Source organism: Erpetoichthys calabaricus, chromosome 7 (genome assembly GCF_900747795.2).
Source record: "Erpetoichthys calabaricus chromosome 7, fErpCal1.3, whole genome shotgun sequence".
Lineage (NCBI taxonomy): Eukaryota > Metazoa > Chordata > Cladistia > Polypteriformes > Polypteridae > Erpetoichthys > Erpetoichthys calabaricus.
The window spans coordinates 79,982,754-80,006,230 of NC_041400.2; the positions used below are offsets into that span (position 1 = coordinate 79,982,754).

At 39.4% G+C, this 23,477-nt stretch overlaps 2 protein-coding genes across 3 annotated transcripts in view; both read right to left on the reverse strand.

The window, feature by feature from the left end:
* Positions 1–23,477, reverse strand: part of dnai1.2 (dynein, axonemal, intermediate chain 1, paralog 2) — a 365,397-nt gene that overhangs the window by 341,339 nt on the left and 581 nt on the right. The window contains 1 exon segment of the mRNA XM_028804629.2: positions 23,392–23,459. Coding sequence (XP_028660462.2) covers positions 23,392–23,427 — 36 coding nt within the window. The 5' untranslated portion in view covers positions 23,428–23,459.
* The window catches only part of LOC127528850 (uncharacterized), a 257,989-nt gene that overhangs the window by 77,638 nt on the left and 156,874 nt on the right, over positions 1–23,477 (reverse strand). The window lies entirely within an intron of this gene.

The following is a 23,477-nucleotide window of genomic DNA, read 5'->3' on the forward strand; positions in this document are numbered from 1 at the left end:
TAAGAACTGCTGGCTTGTAATCAAGAGGCCGTGGGATCGATCCTGGGTGTCTTGCAAATTTACCGTTTTGAGTAGTGAGCTGCTCTTATTGTTAATATCATACAATAAAAACATATATTTGATTTGTGTCTGTAACAGCCGTTGTAAATTTATCCATCCATCCATTTCCCAACCCGCTAAATCAGAACACAGGGTCACGGGGGTCTGCTGGAGCCAATCCCAGCCAACACAGAGCTCAAGGCAGGAACCAATCCTGGGCAGGGCGCCAACCCACCGCAGGACACACACACACACACACCAAGCACACACTAGGGCCAGTTTAGAATCGCCAATCCACCTAACCTGCATGACTGTGGGAGGAAACTGGAACACTCGGAGGAAACCCACACAGACATGGGGAGAACATGCTAACTCCACGCAGGGAGGACCTGGGAAGCGAACCCAGGTATCCGTACTGTGAGGCAGCAGCGCTACCACTGTGCCTTTTACTTTTATTCTCTCAGTCACGATCACTATAAAACCCCCCACCACAGATCTGATGCTTTTAGCTTTATTTGAAACTGGGAATAACAGATCTTGAGGGATAAAAGCTGATACACAAATGGTTGTCATTGTCACTTGAATTTTTTTATTCAGTTTTATTGAGTGTTCCTGCTCACGCTGAATTAGTATGCACCATATGGTCCATGATGTCAAAGCCACAGTGGCAAAAAACAGAGTTTGGAATTATTCATTTTATGACCTGTATAGTACATTTCGGAAAACATTGTGGCACTGATGCAACATTATTCATATTATTCATATTCATTTTGCATGCCTTCTTGCGGTTGTAATCGGTGAACGCGTTTCTTTTTTTTTCCCTGATCTTGCCCAGTCTCCACATTTTGGTGCATGGTGGTGTTTCTTTTGTACTCCAGGTCATGCAGAGGAAAGCATAGTACAGAGAGGTCAAATGTTAACAGTTCCCACACACCCAAGGACTGTTCTTCCTACATTTACAACATGTGAACCTGTTGCAATGTACACACTTCTCTCTATGCTGTGGTTCCTAGCACATTGAAGGGGCACCTGACACTGACTGAGTTTGCTTTCTTGTGGGAAGTGGAGGTCTTGGAACAGAAGCTTGTTGATGCTGCATACTCTTTTTCTTTTTCCATTGCCTTTTCTTGTAAGATGCAACGACGAAGTTCCTCTGCAAAGTGAGCAAAGAACACTCTTCTTTTCTCAGTGGACCCATGCATGCCTTGTACAGTAAATGTGCATTGATCGCCGCCAGACCAAGCTTGTTGTAGCACAACAAGAACCTGCGTGCTCCTGCTCGCACTGAATAAGCTCACAGATTCTGGTGCATGATGTCAACGCAGCACCAAGTAAAAAAAAGAAACAGAGAAACATATGAGACATTTTGAAGAAATCATTTTATGACCTGAATACAGTAATCCCTCCTCCATCGCGGGGGTTGCGTTCCAGAGCCACCCACGAAATAAGAAAATCTGCGAAGTAGAAACCATATGTTTATATGGTTATTTTTATATTGTCGTACTTGGGTCACAGATTTGCGCAGAAACACAGGAGGTTGTAGAGAGACAGGAACGTTATTCAAACACTGCCAAACAAACATTTGTCTCTTTTTCAAAAGTTTAAACTGTGCTCCATGACAAGACAGAGATGACAGTTCTGTCTCACAATTAAAAGGATGCAAACATATCTTCCTCTTCAAAGGAAACAGAGAGGAAAGCAAACAAATCAATAGGGCTGTTTGTTTTTAAGTATGTGAAGCACCGCCGGTACAAAGCTGTTGAAGGCGGCAGCTCACACCCCCCTCCGTCAGGAGCAGGGGAGAGAGAGAGAGATAGAGAGCCAGAGAAAAACAAAGTCAAAAATCAATACGTGCCCTTTGAGCTTTTAAGTATTCGAAGCACCGTGCAGCATGTCACTTCACTAAGCAGCTGCACACAGAAGGTAGCAACGTGAAGATAATCTTTCAGCATTTTTAGACGAGCGTCCGTATCATCTAGGTGTGCGAACAGCCCGCCTGCTCACACCCCCTACGTCAGGATCAGAGAAAGTCAGCACAAGAGAAAGAGAAAGTAAGTTGGGTAGCTTCTCAGCCCATCTGCCAATAGCGTCCCTTGTATGAAATCAACTGGGCAAACCAACTGGGAAGCATGTACCAGAAATTAAAAGACCCATTGTCCTCAGAAATCCGCGAACCAGCAAAAAATCCGCGATATATATTTAAATATGCTTACATATAAAATCCGCGATAGAGTGAAGCCGCGAAAGGCGAAGCGCGATATAGCGAGGGATCACTGTAGTGTCAATCAGAAAACATCGTTGCACTAGTGCAATATTGTTTGAAAACGAACAGCATCAGATCGTTCGTTTCCAAAATGTATTATACAGGTCATAAAATGAATTATTCCACATATCATATATACCTATGTCTCTGTTTTTTGTCAGTGCGGCTTTGATATCATGGACCATAAGGTGCATACTAATTCAGCATAAGCAGGAACACTCAATAAAACTGAATAAAAAAAATTCAAGTGACAGTTTAACAAGTGCTATAAATTAACAGCAGCTGTTACAGACGCAAATCAAATGTATGTTTTTATTGTATAACATTAACAATAAGAGCAGCTCACTACTCAAAAAGGCAAATTTACGAGGCAGTCAGGATTGAACCGGCGGACTCTTGATTACAAATCAGCAGTTCTTACTGCTGCGCCACGGAAGCTGTTGTATTAGCCTTGTACCTTTTGTGAAAGTGTTAATTTGATATTTGGACTTCAGATTTCACACATTATACAATTTATGTCTACATTTTGTCATATTTACTAAAACATGAAAAATATTTCTGTTTTAACAATATGTTTACATAGATTGTTGTAAAAACGGAACACACATGAAATGCATATGTTCCAAATAACAATCTATTATTTCCCTATATAACTCTAGGTACCTGAATCCCAGATAATCAAGGCTCAAGTTGGGAGAACTTTGTGCCCGTTCTGCGGCAGTGGGGGGATGGAATAGTAGGCTGCTTGCTGCTTGTCTTGATCGGCACATTTACAAGACAAAAGACACTCACGTAGAGGTGTGAAAGGATTTTAGGTGGGCTGAGTTTACAAGTTTTTTTCATAGGCTTTGGTAATTCTAGTGTTAAAAGCAAGCAGAATATAAAGAAAATATTTGCAACAAGCACTATAACACTAAGTAACCCATATTCAAACTAAAAGTAGTGGGAGTTCACAGTGTTGTTTGTAGATTGGTGCAAAATTGGCTCAAACACAGGAAGCAGAGGGTTATGGTGAAAGGAACCTTATCAGATTTAGCTGATGTTAAGAGTTGCTTCCACAGGGGTCAGTGCTATGGCTGCTGTTATTTTTAATATATATACACACACACACACATATATTATATATATATAATGATTTGGAAAGGAACACAAGTAACAAGATGGTTAATTTTTCAGATGAAACCAAGCTAGGTGCATTGGCAGATAATCTATAATATGTTGAATCATTACAAAGGGATAGCATACAGGCTTGGACAGATTTGTTGCAAATGAAATTTATTTTAAGCAAATGTAAAGTACAGTAATCCCTCGCTATATCGCGCTTCGACTTTCGCGGCTTCACTCTATCGCGGATTTTATATGTAAGCATATTTAAATATATATCACAGATTTTTCGCTGGTTCATGGGTTTCAGTGGACAATGGGTCTTTTAATTTCTGGTACATGCTTCCTCAGTTGGTTTGCCCAGCTGATTTCATACAAGGAACGCTATTAGCAGATGGCTGAGAAGCTACCCAATCAGAGCAGATATTACGTATTAAATAAAACTCCTCAAATATATTGTGAGTACGGGGGCTGTTCGCACCACTAGAGCAGGGGTCGGCAACCCGCGGCTCTGGAGCCGCATGCGGCTCTTCAGCCTCCTTGTAATGGCTCCTTTTGGCCTTGACAAAAAAAAAAAAAAAAACATGAAAATGAATAACGGCAATTTCTTAATTTAATTTGTATATAATATATGTAATATATATAATGTTTATTTACTACTACTACTGTTATACACTTTAACATCTAATTTTTATTTTTATTTATAATTTGTCAACTAAAATATGTGTCACATCTACGTCTATAGCCCTCGCCTTTACCTGCAGGTGGCTTCTGGAGTGTGCGACCCCTGCACTAACCATGAATAAATCCCAAAAATGAAAAATCCCAGAAGAGAACAGAGAGTTTAATTCTGCGTGGACAGAAGCATTTGCCTTCACCGCCAACGACGCTGGCTTACCGGTGTGCTTAATATGTGGCGATAAATTATCGAACAACAAAAAATGTAACGTTGAAAGACATTTTCGAAACAAGCACTCAGCATTCACTGAAAAATACCCAAGTGAAGATGAGCGAAAGAGAGCAATTTCGGAACTGCAACGGAAAGCTGAACAGAGCAAACATACTTTCAAAAAGTGGATCACTTCTCCACAATCAACTACAGCTGCTAGTTTTGTGGCAGCTCAAGAGATCGTAAGGAGGGGTAAGCCGTTCACAGACGGAGAATACATGAAAGAATCGTTCATAAAAATATCAGAGCATCTATTCTCTGACTTTAAATGTTTTGGTGTTTGAGCGCATGATGACAGTGTTTGCCAGAGATGTACAGAAAGGTACACTCTCTCACTTCCCCTCCCTGAGAGAGTTCAAAGCAGTGAACATTCACATAAATTGTGATTATTTCCACCGTACAATTATTGCAATGCAAGCTGCATTTAGAGAAAGATTCAGTGAGTTCAGAAAGAAAAAAAACACTCTCTCCTTCCCTGGACATCGACCCATCCCTGCTGAACACATCCGCATTCACAGGAGTAAGTAAGCCCGATCTAGAAATTGAACTGGCCGCATAGCGGATAAAGATTTATGGGTGTCCAAGTTCAAATGCCTGACAGCGGATCTTGAAGAAGTCGCCCGTCAGAAGGCTACTCTCGCTAAAGAGCACAAATGGACTGATATTGAAAACCTCCGCCAAACCCGACAAACTTGTTTTCAATACATGGAGTGCCATTCCCGAAACATATATGAACATGAAAAAATATGCATTTGGAGTCCTGTCCATCTTTGGCTCAACATACTTATGTGAGCAAGTTTTCTCAAGAATGAACTTCATAAAGTCCAAATATCTCTCCCACCTCACACATGAGCCTGCAGTCCTGTGTGAAGGTCAAAGTCACATCGTATAGCCCCGACATAGAACAACAACAACATTTATTTATATAGCACATTTTCATACAAAAAAGTAGCTCAAAGTGCTAGAGATGATCTGCAGCGAACTTCAGAAACAGAAGTCACATTAAACAGGTGAGAACAATAGCATTTAATAGGCTAATATTTAAAAAAAAAAAAAAAACACATTTATTTTAGACCCGGAGCTGATGTAGGTTTTTTTGTATGTTCAGGTGCTTGTTGATTGCTGGCTGAGAGGGAAACCTGAAGAGGATGAGAGCACACTGAAATGGAATTTTATGTTTACTTTTTTAAAGCTGCTAAGCTACAGCTAAATGTTTTATTTATATTAAAGTGGGCTAATTTTTATTTTAATTTTATACAGGTATAGGAAGGACTCAAATAGGCCTGCAGAGTTCAGTTAAATTTATTTCAAAGTAGGCCTACACATGCACACTGCACTTCTGTTTGTTGTATTCCGTGGTTGTAACATGTAAAATCTAAAAAAAGATTAAAACTTTTAAAAGTTTATAAGCTGTGTTATGTTTTGCGGCTCCAGACTATTTTTCTTTGGAGGAAGAGGGAGCAAAATGGCTCTTTTGATAGTGAAGGTTGCAGACCCCTGCACTAGAGGATACAGCTGCTCCTCAAAAAACGTTGAAAGACTACCTTCCTTCCTTGCTGGAAGATTGCTTTCTTCCTTGCTGGGTTTACTTGTGGTTACTTTGTTGTGTGATATGCTTCCCGCAGGGTGCTTCACATACTTAAAAGCTCAAACAGCACTTATTGATTTTTGATTGTTAGCTTTTCTCTCTCTCTCTCTTGCTCTGACATTCTCTGCTCCTGACGGAGGGGGTGTGAGCAGGGGGGCTGTTCGCACCCCTAGAGGATACGGACGCTCGTCTAAAAAATGCTGAAAGACTACCTTCACATTGCTCCCTTCCTTGCAGCTGCTTTGTTAAGCGACATGCTTCCCGCACAGTGCTTTGCATACTTAAAAGCCTAAAAAGCACCTATTGATTTCTGATTGTCTGCTTTTCTCTCTCTCTCTCTCTCTGACATTCTCTGCTCCTGACGCACAGTACTTTGAAGAGGAAGATATGTTTGCATTCTGTTAATTGTGAGATGGAACTATCATCTCTGTCTTGTCATGGAGCACGTTTAAACTTTTGAAAAAGAACCAAAGTTTGTTTGCAGTGTTTGAATAAAGTTCCTGTCTCTCTACATCCTCCTGTGTTTCTGTGTAAATCTGTGACCCAAGCATGACAATATAAAAATAACCATATGTCAACCATATATCAACAATATGGCAACCCCCGCAATCGAGGAGGGATCACTGTATTACACATAGGAAATGTATCTGTAGGTTTCAATACACAATGGAGGGTCTGAAACTTCAAAGTACACTTAATGAGTGTTCAGAAGCCATTAAGAAAGCATTCAGAATGTTAGGTTATATAGCACAATGTGTGGAGTACAAGTCCAAGGAGGCTATGCTCAGTCTTTATAATGCTCTGGTGAAGCCTCAACTGGAGTACCGTGTACAGTTTTCATCTCCATGTTAGAAAAAGGACATAGCTTAACTGGACAAAAGTCCAGAGAAGAGTGACTAGGCTGATACCAGGCCCACAGAGGATGAATTATGAGGAAAGATTAAAAGATATGAGCCCTTTCAGTTTACACAAAAGAAGATTAAGAGGAGACATTATTTAAGTGCTTAAAATTATGAAGGGAATTAGTAACATGGATGAAGACTGTTGCTTTAAAAATGAGTTCGACGAGAACACAGGAGACAGTTGGAAACTTGTTAGGGGTAAATTTCGTACAAACATTAGGAAGTTTTTCTTTACACAGAGAACCATTGAAACGTGGAATAAGCTACCAAGTAGAAACTTTCAAAACTATACTTGATGTTTTTTAGAAGAATAAAATGGATAGGACTGGCAAGCTTTGTTGGGCTGAATGGCCTGTAATCGTCTAAATTGTTCTAATATTGTAATGTTCTAATATACCTCCCGGACGCTACCTGAACAGATCATCCAGGACCAGTGAAGGTGTGCCCATACTTCTCAAGCTTTCCAAAGTTCAGAAATATTAGTTTCATTGTATAACTTTCTTTTGAGCAATGACTGGATAGTTTGAGCTCTTAGTCACAAGTCACACACAATTGCCTTAAAACAGGAAATGCTGCCCTATTGGTGAACTTTGGTAAGGAATGACTTTTGCAGTCTGGATTCATGTCAATTTCAAAGCAATTCATAAAGGATAGCTAGAAAACTTGAAAAAGGTAATTTGCCAACACTGCTTTAAAAAGGTAGTTGTTAAATTCTTAAATACAAGCAATTTACAGATATTGTTAAAGACGTATTTACGTTGTTGGGAATAGTAAAATTTGCACTGTTTTTAAAATATATATTTATAATGTTCATTTAAATGAAAAACATTGACAACTGTTAAGAGCCAATATTAGAGAGTTAATGTAAAAGTCACAATATTGTCTGCTAATTTCAACAGAATATCAGTTTCTGTTACTTAGATTATGGTATATCTTTTACCCCGTATAAGTTAACATAAAACAGAACTTTAACTATTCCTGTAAAAACAGAGTATTAATTAAGATAGTTAGAAAATAGTCTGTAGGTTAGCTTACAAATAAAACATTGGCATTCAGTTTTCTGTCTCCTCATCTACTACAGCCTTTAAAGAATATATGAAAATATGACTGTATGACCAAATGTAGCGAGAGAAATTAATCAAGATACTGTTAAGTAAGCCTTAAACTGAAGTCTCTTTAAACAAGAACCTTTCTTTGAAACATCAATTTTTTCTCTATTTATGGGTTAACTGCTTGTTTTGAATTTTACAAAAAAATTATAAATGAAGATATTTGGATTGTAGAAATATTTGAACACGTGTCACACTATTGCTTGAATTGTTCTATGAAGCAAGCTACAGCTGCAAAAACTTGGAAATTTTGGACAAACACAGCTAAGGCAACAGTACCTTTACAAACACCAACCAATCACCTCACAATGCCAGTATAATTGTCTAGCATTGGTATTTTTTTGTTATTTACTCACATATGATCAAACAGCCTGCCAGCACACACCTGTGTAGATAATCTAAAGTTACTAGGTTGAGAAACAGAGCATCCACAACTTCTAAAGGACCCATTCTGGAAGACTGGAGTGTAGGAATGCCAGCTCTGAGAGAAGTCTATAAGCTTTTCATTTGATGCTGTGCTTTTAACTAGGGATGCTCCAGTCAGGTATTTTAAGGCCAATACAGATCACTGGTTTCATGTTAATTGATCATCTGATTCAGATGCTGATTTTTTTTTCCTTTATCCTTTCTGCATAACTAAGCATTATGTTCTACAAGTAAGCCCGCGATTCTCTAGAGAATCGTAAATCCAAGAATGGCAATCAGTTTCTGTTCCATCCGATATTTGGATGGATGACATATCATGGAGGGTGGGTGGTCTGGGGAAATGTCATTTAATTAAATAAGCATATCTGTACTGAGGCGGTTTCGTTTTGTTGAGACGTGATTCCGTTGCCTTTGCTGACACCGACTGCTGGCAGAGTGGAGCACAGCAAGTTTAGGTGTGGGTGGTCGCGTCCGGGCAGCTGTAGAACCTGGCGTGCACGCTTTACCTCATGTTTAGTTCACAGGTCATGAAGTGGGCGCCACCTACTGACTCTGGGAAGCCGCTGCGTTTGACTCTGGGGCGCCGTGGCGCATTTGTACTACAGTGGATTCTTTGTGTGGGCGCGTTCGTTCATTGTGTCTATCCATACGGGCTCGTTTTGTATTTCCGTTAGTTGAGTTCTTTCATTGTGGAGCCGTGACGTGTTTGCTTCTGGTGTGTCTGAAGTGGGCGCTACCTACTGACTGTGGGAAGCCGCTGCGTTTGAGCGCAGTGCGCATGCGTTTCGGTGCGTCCGTGCATAAATTAAACTGTGGTTTAGTAATATAGATATTAAATTGTATTTTTATAATTAAAACTATAAACCATGGGTGTTATCTGTTCATTTTTATTAACAAAATGAAATTCTGTAGGGTTATTGTTCAGTGACCATAAAAATACTAAAATAAAATTTCCTTAAATTACATACTTTAACTAATAAACATATGTACAAAACTACGTATCCTAAATACATATGGCATAAAAAACTAAAATGCTTTTCATAACTACAAGCTGTCAAATTGTTTAATTTTTTTTCTGTAATGTACCTATCTAGAACAAAGCTTAATTTTTAAAAAAGGTAGTTTTCACCATTTCTCTACCAGCAACAACAAAAAAATATATACACACAGTCTCACGCAATCAATTAATTGATATTGTCAATTAAACACTGCTTAAATATAAATATGCATGCACTTAAAGGTTTTAATCATTTTTAATCATTAATTGCACCACAGCTTTTTTTAATATTAAAATATCCATCCATCCATTTTCCAACCCGCTGAATCCGAACACAGGGTCACGGGGGTCTGCTGGAGCCAATCCCAGCCAACACAGGGCACAAGGCAGGGAACCAATCCTGGGCAGGGTGCCAACCCACCGCAGATATTAAAATATGCATTTACTATATTTATACAGTACAGGTATGCATTTTTTTCTTCAATGTATCAGATAGACATTTATAAATTTTGAGGTGTAATTATAAATATTGATTAAAATTTTCATTATGAAGTACTTGTTTCTTGCCAAAACTTATGCTGTATGACACATAGCAACAAATAATAAACACTATACAAATCTTTTAAAAAGCTGCAAATGTATCAAATGCTCTTAAGATATGTTTATCAAGACAGGTTTATAAGTAAAAGACATATTTTGCTATTAAGCTAACATTTTTCTTTTTCCAATTGAAAACATAATGTACTGCACTAAAAAAAAAAAAGACCACCATCCAAATAAAAATGGTATTTGTTTTAAGTATAGGGCAAAATAAAGTTATAGCTATCTATCTAAAATAAAAGGTCTGAATTCATTAAATTAGCTTTTCTTGCCATCTAATTGCACATGATGACTCCTTCTGATTTCTTTTTCTCAGTTTGTTACTCTACTTTCTTAACATAAAGCCTAATATTCCAATCATCTCTAGCAAAACAAGCCTCCACTCATTGCTCTTTATTTGCACTGCAGTAAGTTTGTTGCGTGCTGGCTCAACTACTGTAACACTTGCATAGAGGAGCACTTTAACTAAATTACCATAAAGTTTAGAAAAGCAGGGGCTAAAAAAAGATCAGTTTTTGTCATCACCAAATTTACCAATCATGTTTTTTTTGTGAAAATCAGACGATTTAGATCTGTGGTCAATCAATTGCCGCATCCCTGCTTTTAAGGCACAGGGGATAAGATGACCCATGTTTGAAGGGGGGTTTTCTGGTTTTTCAGTTTCAGAAGGTAAGTAGATTGTAAACCTAGGGAAGCAAGATTAGATTCTGTGGAAAACTATGATTGGAGAATTTTGGGCTAGAGGGTCCCAGTGGTTCCAGGTCCATAGTGGAGAAGGAATAAAGTCCAGTGATAGTACTCTAAATTGGATGATGACACACATTTGCTCATACAGTCCACATCAAGGTTCAGTATAATGTTTCATATTGGGTCAGTTTTCAAGCAAGGAAGTAGGGATCTGACTTTCTTACCAAAATTTGGTTGAAGAGGGAGTGTGAGCTTGGATCTGGAGAAATGTAAACATATTGATAACCACTAATTGAGGGTGGAAAGAAAGAGGGAGATGGAAGCAGGAAGAAGGGGTTTCCTTAAGATTTTAGAAAACATAGTAATAGCTGGGAATTGAGATATTGTGCATCTCTATCTGAATACTTAAATGCGTTTATTACTGTGAAAGAAGGTGGTAAACCAAACTCCTGACAGAGGTGATTTAAAGAAATGAGGGTAGATTTGGACAAATTAATCCAATAGCCCAAAACAGCTTGATAATAATTAAATAAACTGATAATGAAAATCTAGGTGACATTACCCAGGTAAAGTAAGATGTCATCAGCATATAGACAGTATATTTATTATCAGCATATAGATATACTAGGGGGCTTTGCCCCCTGCTCGCTTCGCTCGCCAACCCCTGGTGTTGGGTAACCCAAAATACATTGATGTATGTATGAGATACATTGGAGTGTAAAGGTGTAGATGACGAACAAAGGAAGTAAAGAACCCATAGCATGGCACATTAGAAAGATTTATTGGATATTTCTTTATACACAACATTTGTAGTAAAGATGGTGTGTTGTCCTTGAATGAGTTTTCCTTGGTATGGAGTATCTACAACTTTAACTTTAATGTCAGATGAACGCCGAACTCTTGAGAAGGCTAAATAAAGCTGTCCATGTCCAAGTACAGACTCAGAGAGGTATATGCCAACTCTGTCCATGGTTTGTCCTTGGGATTTGTTGATCATCATGGCAAATGCAGGTTTAATGGTAAATTGCCGTCGTTTAAATGTAAAAGGTAATTCCAGGTAAGAACTTGGAAGGTCAACTGTAGGAATCAAAACAGTATTGTTAGAATGTGATCCTGTAAGTACTTTTGTAGACTTAGCTAATGGGTGACTGTTTATGACTTCAGTGACGTTTCTCATTATCATCTCTGTGTATTGCTTGTTTTCAGGAAGGGTCTGCCATTGCCAGCTGGTGGCCTGATATTCACCCCGGTAGATGCAAAAGGAAATGAACTATTGTAGGATCCAATGCAGCCCATAAAGTTTTTACTTTCGGGTACATTGTTAGTTAGAAGCTTCCGTAGATATTCAGGAAAGTCATCTAAAGGAGGCAGTTTAACCTGACCCTTTTGACAACAATGTGTAAACTCATTAGTTGTAGTGCCAGTTGTTTCTTCAGGGAAGTTAAGTGAATGACAATGACAGCAAATGATATTCATTAATCCTAATGAATGTTCATTAATAGTGGACTTATTACAGAATGCGTTGTCAGCTAATTGGCGGAATTGTTTAGCGGCTGTTTGTCGTTCCTTTCTTTGCCGTTTATGTATTGCCTCTACTGTTTGAGAGTCGCGTTGTAGGCGCCTGCGTTCATTAATTGTATTCAGGCGGGCTCGTTTCTGTATGTCTATCAGTTGAGATGTTTCGTTTTGGAGCCGTGACTCCTTTGGTTGAGTTGTTTGAGAAGCGCGTTGTAGGCGCCTGCGTTCATTGTTTTTATACAGGCGGGCTCGTGTTTGTAGCCCCGTTAGTCGAGCTCTTTCTTTTTGGAGCCGTGCCTGCTTTGCTTGCGGCATTTCAGACGCGCGTTGTAGGAGCCTGCGTTCATTGATTTTATCTAGGTGGGCTTGTTTGTGTATCTCCATCAGTTGTGGTGTTTCGTTTTGAACTCGTGCCTGCTTTGCTTCCGCAGTTTCAGATGCACGTTGTAGGTGTCTATGTTCATTGTATTTGTCCATGCGGGCTCGTTCTTGTAGCTCCATTAGTCGAGCTGTTTGGTTTTGGAGCTGAGACAGTTTTGCTTCGAAGGTTTCAGACGCGCGTTGTAGGCGCCCACGTTTAATGATTTTATCCATGCGGGCTCGTTTTTGTAGCTCTGTTAGTTGAGGTGGATCATTTTGGAGCCGTGACCGTGACTCCATTAGTTATCCGTTGTCTACCGTTAGTAATATGGATAATTGCACTTACTGTTAATACGGAGCATTTTCTGTGGTTGTACTGTTAATAATGCATCACTCTAATGTGATTCACATATGCTATATGGTTTGGACGTGTGAGGATGCCGAACGTTTAATACGGAGAGTTCGTTTATTCTTATTACCCGGACCATGCTGTGTAGTGTGGACGTTTAGTTCAGAAGCGCGTTGTAGGCGCCTGCGCCTTTCGTACTATCTTTGTGGACCTTTGCGGACTCCATAGTGTCTTCCGTTCGACTCTGGGGTGCAGTGCAGAATCCTCTTTTCTGTGTGGCGTTAGTTGAGCTATTTCGTTTTGGAACCGTGACTCCTTCGTTAGTTGAGCTCTTTCGTTTTTGAGACGTGACTCCTTCGTTCGCGGTGGATCAGACTTCGCTTGCAGTTTATGAGACGCGCGGTGTAGGCACCTGCGCATGTCTCCTGCGTCCATCGCCGTGTACCTTGGTCCGTGCCTTCCGGTTTACCATTCTCGGTTAGTAATATGGATATCTGTTTTATATGTTATAAATTATTTTTATATATCATTTATTTAGTTATCCATCTTACTAACCGAAGGTTGTAAACTGGATATGGACGCAGGGCGCTGGGCACATCGAGGCCCACGCACACTGCTGCACTGCACAGAAAACACAGAAACGAGAAGGTTGTAAACCAGATGTCACGCGCACTGCCACAAGCCCGCCACCTGTAAACTACACTTGCTCTAATCCACTGCGCCAGTAATGTAGATCACATAACGGTCATTCAGTTAGGCGCCCGCACCAGAGTCCAGAGTCAAATGCAGCGGCATCCCAAAACGCTGTGGCGCCTGCCACGCGCGCCTACAACGCGCTTGCGAAAGGAGTCACGGCTCAAACCAAAGAAAACACAGAAACGAGACTATGACCTGTGAAGTACACCTGAGGTAAAACGTGCACGCCAGGTTGTACAGCCGCCCGGACGCGACCGCCCACACCACCGCATATACCCTCCATGATATGTCTTCACGTAGCGGCTTCCCACCGAGGCGCATATTGCGCTGTGGCGCTCGCCCCACAGTCAGACGCAGCGACTTCCCAGAGTCAGTAGGTGGCCCCCAAACAACACAACCTGTTCAAGCAATCGGTGTCAGCGAAGGCAACAGACTCACGTCTTCACAAAACGAAACCGCTTTAGTACAGATATGCTTATTGGATTAAATGACATTTCCCCAGACGCACCCGCCCTCCATGATATGTCATCCATCCACATATCGGACGGAACAGAAACTGATTGGCATTCTAGGATTTCCGATTCGCTAGCGAATCGCTGGCTTACTTGTATAAAACTATTTCTAACTTTGTTTTTTTCTCTTGTAACTTTTTTTACATTGTGTAATGTACTTTGAGCTATATTCCTTGTAGGAAAATGTGCTATTGAAATAAAAATGCTGTTGTTGTTGTTGTGGCTTATTTAGAGAAAGCTGTTAATGGTAATATGGTTATGAGGTTTGAACTTTGCACAGGTTCAAGAGACAAATGGAAAAAGAGGGGTCAAAGAGACAACCTTGTTGTATGCCTTTGGAAATGTAAAAAAATAGGAAACAATTGAGTTAGTGAAAGTAACTGCTAATGGATTATAACCATGATAACAGATTCAATTCCAAAGCCCAACCATTTTAGAACCTACCCTTGAAAGTACCAGATCAGCCAGAGGGGACTCAAAGTAGAAGGAAAAGTAAAAATTACTTTTAAGAAGATAGTGGATATTGCCTGAGACAGTAGCAATCCTGAATAAAACTGGATTGATCTGAAAAATTGACTTATGAATAGCTGTGTGTAGGTGTCAGGTAAAACTAGTAATTTGGCATTCATGTTCACATACACCATGGTCCTCATGCATGTACAGCCATGTCAACTTAACTACAGAATAGAAAAGAAATCTGGAGCAACCCGCACCATGACTAGCCTCTTTAAACAAAAGGTACATGTTTGTATAGAGTTATTAATGGCCTCAACAGCCTACTTGGAATTGTCAAAGACTATACTTCAGGATGCATGCAAAAGATTGAGACATACATATATAACATGAATTACTGGAGGCCAATGCAAGAGCCTTTTTTATATAGATGGTCTCAATTTCCTTGATATTGTACTTTCAGGAATGTAGTCAATGAAAAAATATATATACACATTGCCCTTCTAAAATTATATTAGAGAATTCCAATGGTTCCTGTAATATTGTCTGCTGACCTACATACTTCACTGTTAGCTGCCTAGGATGTGTAGAGTTACTGTCAGCATACAATTTAAGGTAGTGTGCAATAATAATAAAAAGTTCAGAAGATGAGGGTAATATTATCAGCCATAATTTAAGAAATTAGATGGGTCTTCCATTTTCAGCATTCTCCCATTGTCTAACCAAATGGACATTGCTTATTCTATTTTAAGTCCTGTAAATCAGATGAAAATTTAACTTTCGGCATTCAACAGCAGCTCCATGTTTGTTCTCATTGTTGTCTGATACTGTTTACTACTTTTTTTTTATGGATAACATTAATATCCAAATATGTGAGGAAGGAGTCACCCTCATACACAACATCAAATGCTGGACCTGCATCCTTTGTCTACTAGATCAGATTTAATCATGAGGCAGCCAGCAAAAATAGTGCATAGACGCCGGTGAAAGAAAGCAGGAGCCTGATTCCGCAACAAGAGAAGAAGGCACAGACCATACCTGCCTTCAGTTACCATGGGCAGCGTAAGAGTGCTGGTAGATAAAATGGATGAGCTCTCAACACTGATCAGGAGCCAATGGGAATGTCATTTAATGAGGAAACAAATCAATTCAGAGGACTGAATCCTTCTAACATGGCTGTTACAATAAAGGGGAAAAAAAGTGAATTAGCAGTGAAAATTGGTCACTGATTAGGAAAAGGGTTAGAATGAAAACCTGCAGCCACTGCGGCCCTCCAGGCCTGGAGTTTGACACCAGTGGATTAGATGAATTTAAAAGTGTATGGCTGGATAGAAACGGGAACAAAAACGGCAAGAAAAAATAAGATGGAATTGCTGTTTCTGTGAATGAAAAATGGTGCAACCCCAGAAACACAGTTATCACAATTTCTGGGGACTTAAACCATGTTTCATTTTCCTTCCTCACTAATTTTTACCAGTTTGTGGACTATACAACAAGAGAAAACAGAACCCTGGACTTGCTATATGCCAAAGTTAAAGGTGCACATAACTCTTCTACTTTGCCTCCTTTAGGGCAGTCATACCATAATTTCGAACAGCTCAAAAATGCATATAAATCCAGAAGTTGCCAACCACCACCACGACTGCGCAGGAATGGACAAAAAAGGCTGAGGAGAATCTGAAGGATGCCTTTGAGAACGCTGGGATATGCTTTGTGTATCACACAGGCAGGACAATGAAGAACTGCATCACAGTTTTTGTGGATAATACAGTCCCCACACAGACAGTGTACTGTTTTCCAACAACAAGCCATGGATCACAAAAGACTTGAAAGCCCTGCTGAATATGAAGAAAACAGCCATCAGCTCTGGAGATAAGAATGCAATCAAGCATGTGCAGTCAGAACTGAAGAAGCAGCTGTGTAAGGGGAAAGCCCACTACAGAGACAAACTTGAGAACAAGTTACAACAAAACAGCAAGGAAGTGTGGAGAGGGATGAAGACTATCATTGGCTACAAGCAGACTGTAAAACATGCAGAGGAAGGGAACAAGAACAGAGCTAATGAACTGAACCTTGACTCTTTCTTATCAGTACAATCCTCCCTAACACTGCTAGCCTGTGTGTACAAGCCAAGGAGGTTCTACAATCCCAACTGTCATCTGCATCCTGCACAAGCTTCCCCTGCAAGGACATCACATCTGTGGTCTCCAGTCTCCCTTCACTCTCTAGAATGAGCGTCTCTGCTGAACAAGGGAGGAGAGAGCTGGGAAAACTCTGTGTTAAAAGGCTTCAGGGCTAGATGGAATCAGCCTCAGTGTGCTGTACACATGTTCCAGCCAGCTCTGTGGGTCCTTCAGCACCTGTTCTCCCTTTACTTTAATTTGCAGAAGGATCCCCAGCTGTGGAAAACATCATGTGAGGTCCCATTGACAAAGAATGGGCATTCTAGTGGTACTAAAACAGCTACGCCCCATGGTTTCAGAACATCTGGATCCTCTGCAGTTTGCCTATCAGGCACATATACAGTGGTGTGAAAAACTATTTGCCCCCTTCCTGATTTCTTATTCTTTTGCATGTTTGTCACACAAAATGTTTCTGATCATCAAACACATTTAACCATTAGTCAAATATAACACAAGTAAACACAAAATGCAGTTTGTAAATGGTGGTTTTTATTATTTAGGGAGAAAAAAAAATCCAAACCTACATGGCCCTGTGTGAAAAAGTAATTGCCCCCTGAACCTAATAACTGGTTGGGCCACCCTTAGCAGCAATAACTGCAATCAAGCGTTTGCGATAACTTGCAATGAGTCTTTGACAGCGCTCTGGAGGAATTTTGGCCCACTCATCTTTGCAAAATTGTTGTAATTCAGCTTTATTTGAGGGTTTTCTAGCATGAACCGCCTTTTTAAGGTCATGCCATAGCATCTCAATTGGATTCAGGTCAGGACTTTGACTAGGCCACTCCAAAGTCTTCAGTTTGTTTTTCTTCAGCCATTCAGAGGTGGATTTGCTGGTGTGTTTTGGGTCATTGTCCTGTTGCAGCACCCAAGATCGCTTCAGCTTGAGTTGACGAACAGATGGCCGAACATTCTCCTTCAGGATTTTTTGGTAGACAGTAGAATTCATGGTTCCATCTATCACAGCAAGCCTTCCAGGTCCTGAAGCAGCAAAACAACCCCAGACCATCACACTACCACCACCATATTTTACTGTTGGTATGATGTTCTTTTTCTGAAATGCTGTGTTCCTTTTACGCTAGATGTAACGGGATATTTGCCTTCCAAAAAGTTCAACTTTTGTCTCATCAGTCCACAAGGTATTTTCCCAAAAGTCTTGGCAATCATTGAGATGTTTCTTAGCAAAATTGAGACGAGCCCTAATGTTCTTTTTGCTTAACAGTGGTTTGCGTCTTGGAAATCTGCCATGCAGGCCGTTTTTGCCCAGTCTCTTTCTTATGGTGGAGTCGTGAACACTGACCTTAATTGAGGCAAGTGAGGCCTGCAGTTCTTTAGATGTTGTCCTGGGGTCTTTTGTGACCTCTCGGATGAGTCGTCTCTGCGCTCTTGGGGTAATTTTGGTCGGCCGGCCACTCCTGGGAAGGTTCACCACTGTTTCATGTTTTTGCCATTTGTGGATAATGGCTCTCACTGTGGTTCGCTGGAGTCCCAAAGCTTTAGAAATGGCTTTATAACCTTTACCAGACTGATAGATCTCAATTACTTCTGTTCTCATTTGTTCCTGAATTTCTTTGGATCTTGGCATGATGTCTAGCTTTTGAGGTGCTTTTGGTCTACTTCTCTGTGTCAGGCAGCTCCTATTTAAGTGATTTCTTGATTGAAACAGGTGTGGCAGTAATCAGGCCTGGAGGTGGCTACGGAAATTGAACTCAGGTGTGATACACCACAGTTAGGTTATTTTTTAACAAGGGGGCAATTACTTTTTCACACAGGGCCATGTAAGTTTGGATTTTTTTTCTCTCTAAATAATAAAAACCATCATTTAAAAACTGCATTTTGTGTTTACTTGTGTTATATTTGACTAATGGTTAAATGTGTTTGATGATCAGAAACATTTTGTGTGACAAACATGCAAAAGAATAAGAAATCAGGAAGGGGGCAAATAGTTTTTCACACCACTGTAGGCATGGAGGATGTTCTTATCTAAATGTTCCACAGAGCCAACTCCCACTTGGACAAAGCCATTACCACAGTCAGGATAATGTTTGCTGACTTTTCCAGTGCTTTTAACACCATTCTGCCTCATCAACTGGGAAGAAACTCAGAATTTGAATCTTGATGCTCCCACAATCTCCTGGATCTCCTGGACTACCTGACCAACAGACAGCAGTTTTTGAGACTGAGGGACTGTGTGTCAAAAATGGGGTGGTGTGTAATACTAGAGCACCTCAGGAAACTGTTCTGTCTCTCTTCCTGTTTATCCTCTGTACAATAGACTTCCAGCACAACAGCAGCTCTTACTATCTACAGAAATGTTCAGATGACTCATCCATCATAGGCTACATTAGTAATGGCGACAAGTCAGAATGCAGGATTGTTGTGGAGGACTCTGTCTTGTGGTGCAGAGACAACAACCTGCAACTCACCATCAGCAAGACAAAAGAGGTGGTGGTGGACTTCTGGTGTGCCAAGAAGCCTCTGAAACCGGTCACCATTCAGGGGCAGGACATGGAAGTGGCACAAAGCTACAAGTACTTGGGGATTCACATGAACATCAAACTGGACTGGTTTGTCAACACAGTGGCACGGTTACAAGAAGGGCCAGAGCAGATTGTACTCTGGTCTTTTGATGTGTGCAGAAAGCTGCTGGAAATGTTCTACCAGTCCATTGTAGCCAGTGTGGTGTTCTACGTGCATTCTCCTGGGGAAGCAACCTGAGCTCAAAAGAAGCACAATGCCTGAACAAACTTATCAGGAAAGCCTGCTTTATCACATGGTAAACCCTGGACAAATAGGAAGCTGTTGTGGAAAAGAGAATGACAGCAAAATTGGATGCCATCAAGAAAAATATCCACAACCCATCACCTCCAGTAGGTGCTCTCTTGGAGCATTTTTAGGCAGAGACTCACTACACCACGGTGTGCTAAGAAGTGCCACTGGGGGTGTTTTCTGCCCACTGCTATCAGGCAGTTTAATGCTTCCACCTGATGTACTTGTTAAATAAATAAATAAAAGTTCTTATCTATCAACTGATTGATTGGCTGTATTATATGTCTTGTAAGTCTGTATCCTTGTTTTTCGGTTTCTGCTGCAGTTTGCATTGGAATTTTCCAATGGAATTAACACAGTTTATCTAATCTAATCTCATCTGATTTGGAGGTTAGTCCCCAGAGTTTTAATATAATTATCGTGAACATTGACTGAAGCCTCCAGCATGCTGAATTCCTTGGTGGTCTGAGGGAGCTATCCTAACTTGCATTCATTAGTGCCAGAGGTCACATTTAATCTGGAAGACAGCTGTTAAATTAAGACCTTTATTAGTCAACAACAAACATAGATAGATATTATGGATATATGCCATCTCATTTTTTTACTACAAGAAGATGGATGTATATAAACAAATGCCCTCACCCATCAATCAACTGAAGCAGCACTTTGAGGATAAATGACAAACAAAATTTATCCAATACAATGTAAGAGTCTGATAAATTTATACAGAATTACTTCAGGTTACAGCTACTATGGGTGGTTGTTCTACAGTCATAAGATGCATGTACTCTTCCACATATTGCTTCTGCATTTTGGTTTATGTTTGGTAGAAAGTACCATACACTCATTCATTTTCTAACATTCTAATCAGGGTTTTGGGTCACAGGATGCTGGCACCTCACAGCACTGTATACAGAAAGGAATGTCAAAAAGTAAAACCTGTTATGTGTGGTTTGTCATCTAATTTTAGGTTTTATCTATTTTTAGAACTTGATGAGGATAGGATTACTTAGTCCTATTATTTAAGATCTAATATGTAAAAATTATAGACCTTAAAGTGGGTGAACTTTTTTCACATGTACGCTTAGAGAGGCTACATGTTTGTTTGCTTTTTTCCTTTAGTACCATGTTTCTAGATTATTCGTGTTCCTTCTTTGACCTCCCTACCTTATATATTAGTTATTAAATACATGTATCTATTTTAGTATATTAACATCATTGGTGTTAATAAGGGTAGTATGATTGCAGTAATAACATTTGTTCCTTCAACAGTATCATCAACATATTTCTTTTTTACATAAAATGTTTTAACTTCAAATGACAATGGCAAAAAAAAAAAAAATCTACGTAGTATTAAATTCAAACTGTCTAATGGCAGTCAGCTACCCAGCCTCAGGTCATAACCCTAAAATATTCAATTTGATACCAAAGTATGGAGAACTTTAAAGAAGGCTAAAGAGTATCTTTCATCCAACAGGTACTACAGATATGATAACCAGGGAAGAAGGACAGCAGCCTGATAGGTGGTTTGAAGAGTGCTAGATTTTGAATCAAATTTATTTTGTGTTGTAGCTGATGTGACTTTTAATACAGGAGTTGTGACTCGTGATCAGTTAGTACTCACACTGTCAAATGCGAGTTAAATATTGTTGCCATGTGTGTTTTTCCTGTCTAATGAGAGTGTGTTGTCTGAGGAGTGATATTCTTCATAGTTGGACTGTCATTAAGCTGAAGTTTTGAGAAGCAGAATGCTTTGAGTTTTAATGGAGCTATTAGAATTGTGATTGCATTTTCTGCATGCATTTCACAGCAAACTTTGGCAAGACTGCTGTTAGTTCAAACATTTTTTTTCTAATTCTATGAAAAAAACATGATATTATTGTGCATGACTGTGAATGTTGGGCATTTAAGTAGAAGAGAGATTATTTCATGCACTTGAACAGATCTGACTTAATGTCAAGGTCATGAATACAACTCTCAGTAAATCCACGGACTGAATGGTATGTTATACTTTTGTGCTACCTTTCTCAAGATATCAGAGTATACAGTCATGAGCTTTTACCAAGTCTACAATGAATATTTGTTTGGTGCTGCAATCTAGGAAAGAGGTGATTGCAATGTCAGCTAAGAATGAAGCAACAGCATACTAGACGTTGATGATAGAAAACTGACATGGAATTGGAATTGCATAAGTTAGACTTGATTGAATGGAATGTTATTTCCTTCAAATAAAATAATCAAGGAAAGAAAATTGTCATGGAACATAATTTTCCTAGCAGGATAGCAACCTGAACTCATTCAGGACATTTAAAAAGACTAATTATGATACTACAATAAAAAAGGGTGGATAGAAACTAGTTTCAGTAAAGACCTAGAGATAAGTGAGTAATCATCAGAAATAGGCCAAGTTCAAAACCGAAAAAGGAGATCATAACTAAAATCAACATAGCCTAAATTACTAACCAGAGTCAAAATCAAATATGACTGCAAGAGTCAATGCCTAAAATTCTGTCAAAGAAACCAGCTACACCTGCAAAAATTGCTTTGTTTTTCATTCAGAAACTTGGAGGACTGTTAACACCATGTTAGCAACAATGGACTCACAAAATGGCATAGCCCATCACTGAAAATTGAATTCAAAATAGAGGCGTAGTAACAAAAAAAAATTGAGGTCTACAAGTTCCAAAAACTAAATGCATAACACTGGAAAGATATGCATTCGGAGGATGATGAGAAATATTTGGTTTACATCTGCATTGACTTTAAAGACAAACTTCTTGATTAAGAATGTCTCTCTCCCTTGGTCAGATAAGGGAATAAGCCAGAGACTGCCAGTGATTATGCAGTTAGCAGTTCTTTAGTGTCAAGGAGAAGGTCAAGTGAATAAAACTTCCAGTTTCAGAGAGGAAAACTTGAATGGATGAACAAAACAACTATTCAATGTATTCTGCTTTTTAGAGACATTGGGTGTGGCATTGGATACCATCTGGGTACCATCTAAATGACTGAGAGACTATCATGTACTGAGAGCCTACATCATACCGGGAGGTCATGATTAGAAAGAAGGGCCTGATCTTGGACCATAAATGAAGTCTCTGGGCTGGTTGTGGAATGTCCATGATGAGCAACATATTGGAATGCAAGACTACTAATAACGAGTCTGTATTTGTATCTTTTGATCAGAAAACTTGTATGTTCAAGAAAATTGGGAAAAGAGAGATACAGAGCACTCCTTGGTTATAATCTAGCTCAAATGATGCATAATCTCTTGACCTTTATTGTTACTAATATTGTTCTCATCCGATTTCCTTTCTGTAATGTCCCTAAAAACTGCATTTGATTTCATTTTTGTAATGTTCCTAAAGCTTTGCATTTACACATTTGATACTTTGATATGTTATTATTTCCCCCTTTGATCATCCCTCCCCTCTGTACTCTGCAATCTTAGACTGGCACGGGCACCAACTTACTTGTTGACATGTTTCTGCTTTGTTTCTTGGTCTTGTAAATTTGGAGCTCGTAAAAATAAAAGCTAAAAAGAAATTACTTTGATACCCTAAAGCATAACTTGGAGGGAGAATTAATTATTAGAAATATGTAGCACAGAGCAAAAAATAAACTTACTGATCTGATAGAACTGCCAACATTTTAATGTTGAATTGAACCTTATTTACATTGACTTGTAAGATAATAGTAGTATTGTCATTTTCACAGAGTATAGAGTGAAATTCTAGAACTGTGTTAAAAATGCATTTGCAAAAAAAAACTGAAGACAACCACAAATGAAGCTACAATTCATCAAGATGTATAGAGTTACTTCTCAACTTTGATGGGTGCGATATTTCTTTAGAAATATGTCAGCACGTTAAACTGGAAAATCCTGCGCTTACCTGCTTGCTTTTTTGGCTAGTCGCTTTCTGTGGCATTCTGCATATGGTACAAACTACCAAATTCCGGCCTATGTAAAGAAAAAGAA